We start from the raw sequence: 8,936 nt of genomic DNA, 5'->3' as shown, positions 1-8,936 counted from the left end.
AAAGGAAAGGACAGGAAAGGAAAGGAAAGGACAGGACAGGAAAGAACAGAACAGGAAAGGAAAGGAAAGGAAAGGAAAGGACAGGACAGGACAGGAAAGAACAGAACAGGAAAGGAAAGGAAAGGAAAGGACAGGAAAGGAAAGGACAGGAAAGGAAAGGAAAGGACAGGACAGGAAAGAACAGAACAGGAAAGGAAAGGAAAGGAAAGGACAGGAAAGAACAGAACAGGAAAGGAAAGGAAAGGACAGGACAGGAAAGAACAGAACAGGAAAGGAAAGGAAAGGAAAGGAAAGGAAAGGAAAGGAAAGGAAAGGAAAGGACAGGAAAGGAAAGGACAGGAAAGGAAAGGAAAGGACAGGAAAGGAAAGGAAAGGAAAGGACAGGACAGGAAAGGAAAGGACAGGAAAGGAAAGGAAAGGACAGGAAAGGAAAGGACAGGAAAGGACAGGAAAGGAAAGGAAAGGACAGGAAAGGACAGGAAAGGAAAGGAAAGGACAGAACAGGAAAGGAAAGGAAAGGAAAGGACAGGAAAGGAAAGGACAGGAAAGAACAGAACAGAACAGGAAAGGAAAGGAAAGGACAGAACAGGAAAGGAAAGGAAAGGAAAGGACAGGACAGGAAAGGAAAGGAAAGAACAGAACAGAACAGGAAAGGAAAGGAAAGGAAAGGACAGGAAAGGAAAGGAAAGGAAAGGAAAGAACAGAACAGGAAAGGACAGGACAGGAAAGGAAAGGACAGGAAAGGAAAGGAAAGGACAGGAAAGGAAAGGACAGGAAAGGACAGGAAAGGAAAGGAAAGGAAAGGAAAGAACAGAACAGGAAAGGACAGGACAGGAAAGGAAAGGACAGGACAGGAAAGGAAAGGAAAGAACAGAACAGGAAAGGACAGGACAGGAAAGGAAAGGACAGGAAAGGAAAGGAAAGGACAGGAAAGGAAAGGAAAGGAAAGACAGGAAAGGACAGGAAAGGAAAGGAAAGACAAGGAAAGGACCGATATGTGAATGTCTGTTGTCTTCCTCATTGTCTGGTGTCTTCCTCATTGTCTTCCTCATTGTCTGTTGTCTTCCTCATTGTCTGGTGTCTTCCTCATTGTCTGGTGTCTTCCTCATTGTCTTCCTCATTGTCTGGTGTCTTCCTCATTGTCTGGTGTCTTCCTCATTGTCGGGTGTCTTCCTCATTGTCTTCCTCATTGTCTGGTGTCTTCCTCATTGTCTGTTGTCTTCCTCATTGTCTGGTGTCTTCCTCATTGTCGGGTGTCTTCCTCATTGTCTTCCTCATTGTCTGGTGTCTTCCTCATTGTCGGGTGTCTTCCTCATTGTCTTCCTCATTGTCTGGTGTCTTCCTCATTGTTTCTGCCCCACCTCGCTCTCCATCAGACGAGCAGTGACCTGAATCATTGCACGAGGGTGGCGATGAATTATTAAAAAAATTAAAAAGGACTCTTTAAAGGGGGAATTGTTCTTCTCTGGAAGGCATCTCGCCTCACTGCGTCGTTGTTGTCGGTATTAAATGGTCGTATTTCTGTACGAGCCTGAGACACTGGAATATACATTCATGAAGGAGAAGAAGAAGAAGGTCTCTTTTCTTCCCTGGAAGTCATACTAAACATTACAAGAGATCCTCTTTTATCTATTGTAATCCCTTTTTTCCTTTTGAATCGACATGTTTAGAGAGCACACGCCTGTGCCCCCCCCCCCCCCCCCCCCCCCTCCCTTTCATCTTCTCTGTGAAATGTAATCCCTTTCCGTTGCCTTGCAGATTGTCATCCCTTTCTTCAGCCTGCTCATCAAAGACATCTACTTCCTGAACGAGGGCTGTGCCAACCGGCTGCAGAGCGGACACGTCAACTTCGAGGTAACCTTGAGCTCCTGAATTGTTTAAAATAAATGCATCTCCACTTCCCTAAAGAGCGATGGAGAATGAAGAAGTGAGACCCGACCGTGTGTGTGTGTGTGTGTGTGTGTGCGTGTGAAGTCCAGTTGACTTTCCGTGGAAGAAACACAGAAACATTTCCACCGGTCTTTGGTCACAGCTCCCCTGAATCAGGCTCTATTTTAGGGCTTCATTCCAACCAGAAGCCCATTCCAGTTTGTGTCCTTCCCTGTTATGACTTTTATACCCTTCGTTTGAACCCTGACGATAACCACAGCATGTTGGGTCACCGCGCAGCCTCGGTTGTATAGAAGCATATGCTTCATGTCTTAAAGCTGCATTCTCTCTCCTGACCACCAGGGGGCGACTCCTCTGGTTGTATAGAAGTATATGCTTCATGTGTTAAAGCTCCATTCTCTCTACTGACCACCAGGGGCGACTCCTCTGGTTGTATAGAAGTATATGCGTTAAAGCTGCATTCTCTCTCCTGACCACCAGGGGGCGACTCCTCTGGTTGTATAGAAGTCTATGTTTCATGTGTTAAAGCTGCATTCTCTTTACTGACCACCAGGGGGCGACTCCTCTGGTTGTATAGAAGTCTATGCTTCATGTGTTAAAGCTGCATTCTCTCTCCTGACCACCAGGGGGCGACTCCTCTGGTTGTATAGAAGTCTATGCTTCATGTGTTAAAGCTACATTCTCTCTCCTGACCACCAGGGGGCGACTCCTCTGGTTGTATAGAAGTCTATGATTCATGTGTTAAAGCTGCATTCTCTCTCCTGACCACCAGGGGGTGACTCCTCTGGTTGTATAGAAGTCTATGCTTCATGTGTTAAAGCTGCATTCTCTCTCCTGACCACCAGGGGGCGACTCCTCTGGTTGTATAGAAGTCTATGCTTCATGTGTTAAAGCTGCATTCTCTCTCCTGACCACCAGTGGTCGACTCCTCTGGTTGTATAGAAGTCTATATAAAATCACAAGAGCTTAACTCAACTTAAATGCATTTATTTCTTATGTGAAATGTTTTAAAATAACGCAAGATTAAACAAAGTTGTGTTTATTTATTTAAATGGCAGGTATACTGAATATTACCCTGATTTTTATTTTATTTCAGAAATTCTGGGAACTCGCCAAACAAGTGAGCGAGTTCATGGCCTGGAAGAAAGTGGAGTGTCCGTTTGAGAAGGATCGCAAGATCCTTCAGTACCTTCTGACGGCTCCAGTGTTCACTGAAGATGGTACGTCTGTCCATGAACACATGAATTAATGTTTGAATAAGACATTTACTTCCTGGCCAGGAGTTAGGTCAGATGAATAGCACGCTAAATATATTTTTTATATATATATATATATATATATATATATATATATATATATATATATATATATATATATATATATATATATATATATATATATGTATTTTTTTTTTTTTTATATATATATATATATATATTTTTTTTTTTTAAATATATATATATATTTTTATAGTAACTGTAACTTTTACTGGAAGTAAAAGGAAACGTTTAGCACGACTCGTCCCAAAGTTTAAAAACTAACAGCACTTCTAACGCTCACTAATTTACACATAATATTTAAATATGTTCCAGTCGTTATGTTCAGCTAGGTTAATCGACCATTGGCAGCAGCTTCATAATATAATTAAATGTTGGACTTTCTTTCAGATAAAAGGCTGTGAAGCAAAAAAGATTAGCTAAAAAAAACAACATTTAGTAAAGTCATTAACACGCTCAGTAACTTTGTCATATCAGCAAATATCACTCAATTACTATTATTCTGTTTAATACGCCAAGATTTCTGGTCAATTAGACGTTCTCTTTTTAACCAGACATGTCGAGGCTCACTCGTAGTAACCCGGGTTATTATTAGTTACAATAAAAGCCGTACAGTACTAAATACATCATGTGCCGTTACATCGATAATAAAAATACATAGCTGATTACTGTCTGGGAGTCTAGATGTGGGGTGAGACAGGGTTTTGTGATGTAAGAATAAATAAGCATTTATATACATAAATATAGCAGATCAGACAACAGAAGGACTCTCTTCCTTCTCGGTGTTCGTGGTTCAGGGTTTCGGGACTCCGTCAATCCACATCAAAGCCGTGCGTCACCGGCTCTTATCGGAGAGAGAGAGAGAGGTGAACATCCTCCCGTCGACACGGGAACAGAGAATCAGTGTTTTAAAGTTATCTTTTAAAAACGGCTCCGTAATCTACCGGAACTACTTTTATCTGTTCCTGTGAGGACAAGAAGAGCCGAGACAGCGACGTCCTGTGAACATTAGGGAGGTCCACGTGAAAAGAAACCTCAGACTAATTAACATCAGAGCGGTTGGGACGTCGGTAAACTGTGCAATATTAACACAAGTGTAGAATTGTTTTAATGATTTTATTTTACATTCTTTTTTTAATTGTTTATATAATATAATATATGTAAATATGTATTCTAAATCTGTTCTTTTTGCACAATGATTCCCCGGTTGCAGCGTTGTACCTGGCATCGTACGAGAGCGAAGGGCCCGAGAACAACATGGAGAAGGACAGATGGAAGTCTCTGAGGTGTGTATGAACCACACACACACACACACACACACACACACACACACACACACACACACACACACACACTTTGGAGTCTTTCCATCCCGCCTGTCGGCTCACATCCTGTCCCGCCTCTCCGCTGACCCGGCGAGGTCACCTGAACGTTATTCAATAAACGCGCTCATCGCGCTCCTTTGTCACGCCGTCGCTGGCAGAGACACGCACTAAGGACATCAGTCATGTTCACACACACACACACACACACACACACACACACACAGCAAGATGGATGAGAGAAAAAGAAAATCTGCTTCGTGGAGGAAAGCCCCCGCAGAGCTGACGGAGGATATTTCCTCTCGCTTTCAGCTGCACACATTTTATTTTGTTGACGCGGTTATTATAACCAGCAATCATGAGTTCTATACATCACTTTAAAAGTTTTTTTTAATTTTTTTTTTTTTACGAGTGAAAACCAAATCAAACGTGCTTCTTTTGTTTGTTTGTCATCATCTATCTACAGACTATTTATTGGCAAAATAAATAGTTTTTACTCAAATGTTAGAATTGATGCAAGACGCCTTTTTATGATTTTTAATTCGCTCAACTTTTTATGATTTGTTTTTCGACATTTTATGCAATTTTTCTCCCGGATCCATGCAGATTAATTTAGAGTCTCAGAAGTGGAAAGTTTAGCACTTAAAAATTAGCATTCTTGTATCTTGTACTCGTTTATACTGATGATCATTAATACTATTTTAATACTTAATTAAGTTGCATTGAAATCACAGTTCCATTTACTTTTAAAAAACTTCTTCCACATTGTAAAAAAAGAAAGAAAAAAAAGTAATCAAAATAAATGTCAATGTTAAAAACATTCAGAGGATTGTGATAGAAGCAACAAACAAACAAACAAACAACTAACCGCCTCCTTCCCGGCTCCACAGATCCACTCTGCTGAGTCGAGTCTAACCGAAGACGAACCCCGACCAGCGAGCCGGTCGCCTAAAGCAAAGTATCCCACGTTGAAGGGAAATGACAATCTGACCTCTGACCCCCAGCTTCAGATTTATATTATTGCTCCTCTCGCCTCTTTGTGCTGTATATTTATATTTCAGGACATCTGTTCCTCTCTTTGTATGACTTTATAGTCTTTTTAAAAAATAAATTAAAAAAAGAGAGAAACACTACAAACCTCCTGAGAGTCGCCGCGGTTGTTTTGATCCCCAACGCTACTTTTGTTGTTGTTGTTGTTGTTGTTGTTTTCTCCCACTGAAGCTACAAAGTTAGCCGCTGGTTGGCTAACTCAACAGAAACCGCTGGTTTCCGTGAGCCGGAGTCATTTGTAACAGAAGCTCGGCGTTATTTGTAGGTTATTTGTTATTTTGTTATTTGTTTCTTCCTGAAATTGTTTAATTGTGTAAAAGAAAATGCACTGGCTGCATTTCGAAGATTAATAAGGAGGTTGTTTTTGTTTGTGTTGTATAACGTTTCGTGGTTTTCTCACTCGTCGTTTTACTTTGATACACTAAAGGTCACCAGCGAACTATTTAACCAACGGGTTTCTTTGTGCGGCCGAACATCTAAAAACCTGTTTGTTGTTTTTTTTTAAGACGCCTTTGAGCGTAAAGTCGTGACGGTGCGTTTACTGTCGCGCCCGATAGTCGGTGTTTTAAAATGAGCCCCACTGCTGCTGAGAACATTGAACACACCATTCACACTTTGCCCTTTTTGGTCCTAGTAGAAAAGTGTGCTTGTGCTGCCCCCTGTTGGTTCAGTCGGATGAGTGCGGTCGAATAAAGTGAACTTAGGATTTCTACATATAAATATAATTTTTATTTTTCATGTTAAAAAAAAAAAGTACAGTTTCCTCTTTGTTTTTATTATTTATAAATCTTGTGTGTGTAGTCGCATTATGTCCTCATGCCAATATTTACTATTTTATTGTTATTTAATTTTGTAGGTACATGTTTTAAGTAGTCCTCAGATATTGGCTTAACCATTATTTTTATATACGAAGTTTGTACGAGACGCTTATTTTTTGAGGTACGAGCTCAGAGTATGAAGTTATATGACGGACGTCTGCTTTGCCTCGACACAGTGCTGTCGTGCTTTATTGTGTACATAATGTGTTTGTTTGTTTTTATTTCCTTCCTGTGTTTGCTCATTTTGTATTTTTTGACCGTTGAAATGGAAAAGAGGAACGTTTATAAATGAATTGGTCGTGTTTAAAAGAGTTAATAAAAGATGTTTGAAAGTATCAAGTGACTGTTCATATCATTTTGAATATAATATATATATATTTCTTTTTTTAAATTAATATATATATATATATATTTTTAATATATATATTTAAAATATATATATCTTTTTAAATATATATATTTTTTAAATGTATATATTAATTACAAAAAAGTTTTATATACTGTATATATTTTCTTTTTAAATTAAAATATATATATATATATATATATATTTTCTTTTTAAATATATATATATATATATATTTTCTTTTTATATATATATTTTTATTTGAAATTTGTCTGCTAAGGTAAAAGCAATATTAAAAGACACTTAAAGTTTCTCTTTAAAATCATTTACTGAACTTTCTTCAAGAAATATGTGGAGAAGCAACATAATGCAATGTAAGCCAAAACGAAACAACTTGGTGATCAATATGTCATGACGTCAGTGAGGAGAGACTGAACAATGAGTCATTTGATCACGTTTTCTGCACAGAAGCAAGAAATAATAAATGTATATTTGGCTCCACCTAGTGGCCAAAGTAGGTTAACGCAACCGGCTTTGTGGCTGAATTACACTTCCGGGCTTACCTGCTAGCTTTTGTAGCCACATGTGCTAAAAGCAACGCCTGCAGAGTCTTTTCCTCTGATGATGTGACATCTTGCAGTCAGAAATATGAATAAAATAAATATCAGTGTCCAACCCTTTGGCATTCAACATTATTACTATCATATGTAGGATTAATTGTATACATTTAACCGTCGTAGTGCAGCACATCTTTGGACATCAGTGTTGGTGACGTATTAAAATCGTATTAATAAAGTCCTTTGAAAGTCATAATTAGGAAAAGTTTGCCTTCAAGCCTACATGGTTAGGTTAAGTTCTGGATCACCGGTTGGGTTAAATTAAACCCTGAAAAGGGAAAACCCATTTTGTTTTGTTTCAGGGGGCTTTTGGGAAGCCAAAACGAGACGACCTTTGACCTTTAAACGACGCCAAGCTATTACATGTCAGACATTTCAGCAGCGAACACATCGACGTACGATAAGGACGCTGGAGGTCAACAACCATCTTATATCGTTGTTGCTTCTCTTGTCTTTACCATGCTGTGTGCATTGTACCTTTTAAAGCGCTATACAAATAAAAAGGTTTTAATTTTAAGGAGATCGTAAACACTAAACTAAAAAGTGGAAGCACATTTAAACAAACGGCTTTAAAAAGACAAACTTTTTGGACTAAACTTGTCCCCATGTGCTCCGTCGGCGAGCCCTTTGAGCAAGGCACGCAGCAGAGGAGGCCTCTCTCGGGTTCAGTTTGGGAGCCGGTGACCTGGATGTCTTTGTTGTGTTGTTTACTTTGTTGTCCTGCCACGGCCGCTCCGTGTCGATACGACGCGGCTGCAGGCCGGGCGGCTCAGACATGAGGCGCGCTGGGAAAACCGATTCAATCAGGTCTGGGGTCGGGGAGACTGGAGCTCCGGGTCCAGACTAGATTTAAAATGCTTATTAATATGGAAACGTGGAGCAGAGATGATGGTTTAAAAGATGAATAAATAAAAGACCGTTCTTAAATATCTGATACTTTGAGCCCAGCTGCTCAAATTAATATACAAGCGCACAACTACAATGTAATAAAAGACGAGTCATCAGCTAAAAAAAGGAGAGGGAATATTAATATTTAAATTATTATTCCAAATGAATCATAATGTTGATGAATGTGCCGCTGTTTAAAGTTATGATATCTCTGATGTCGCTTCTGGTTCTTTTTCTTAAAAATAGATTAATAATAATGAAAAAAATATATATATATATATTTATTTAGTTAGATGACAAACTAATTAGGCCAGCTATGTGAATCCTCTCTCTCTCTCTCATTTAAAAAATGTTTTTATTATTTAATATATATATATATATGTTACTATTTCTAATCTTTTACATTCATGATTTTTAAATTTCATTTTAATGCTGATTTTGTGGCATATTGGTCTGTCTATGTCGTTTGTTTACTAGTAATTGTTATTACTATTTCTAATCTGCATGAAGGTTAAATAGTAAAATAAAAGGTTAATAAAGATGAATTTGAGTATCATGACGCTGCAATGGATGCAACGTTTTAGAGTTACATTAAAATACATAATCCTCATAAAACGGGAGGTCTCACCTGACCTGCCCCGGCGCGCGAGCACGCGCACAGCCAATAGGGGGAAAAATAAAGGAGAGAAACCGCGTGCTCGCGGGGGAGCGAGCGAGAGGCAGAGAGA

At 39.1% G+C, this 8,936-nt stretch overlaps 2 protein-coding genes across 5 annotated transcripts in view; both read left to right on the top strand.

Moving 5' to 3' along the window:
- rasgef1ba (RasGEF domain family, member 1Ba) overlaps positions 1–6,692 on the top strand; it is a 79,149-nt gene extending 72,457 nt beyond the window's left edge. For all 4 annotated transcript variants that reach the window (XM_034541279.1, XM_034541278.1, XM_034541281.1 and 1 more), the window contains 4 exons: positions 1,759–1,854; positions 2,987–3,110; positions 4,381–4,453; positions 5,380–6,692. In XM_034541279.1, coding sequence (XP_034397170.1) covers positions 1,759–1,854; positions 2,987–3,110; positions 4,381–4,453; positions 5,380–5,404 — 318 coding nt within the window. In that variant the 3' untranslated portion in view covers positions 5,405–6,692. The remainder of the gene's footprint in view (positions 1–1,758; positions 1,855–2,986; positions 3,111–4,380; positions 4,454–5,379) is intronic.
- LOC117736156 (E3 ubiquitin/ISG15 ligase TRIM25-like) overlaps positions 1–8,936 on the top strand; it is a 706,744-nt gene that overhangs the window by 223,066 nt on the left and 474,742 nt on the right. The gene's annotated exons all lie outside the window — the stretch shown is intronic.

This window comes from Cyclopterus lumpus, chromosome 9 (genome assembly GCF_009769545.1).
Source record: "Cyclopterus lumpus isolate fCycLum1 chromosome 9, fCycLum1.pri, whole genome shotgun sequence".
NCBI classification, from domain to species: domain Eukaryota; kingdom Metazoa; phylum Chordata; class Actinopteri; order Perciformes; family Cyclopteridae; genus Cyclopterus; species Cyclopterus lumpus.
This window is presented reverse-complemented; position numbering and strand designations above follow the sequence as displayed.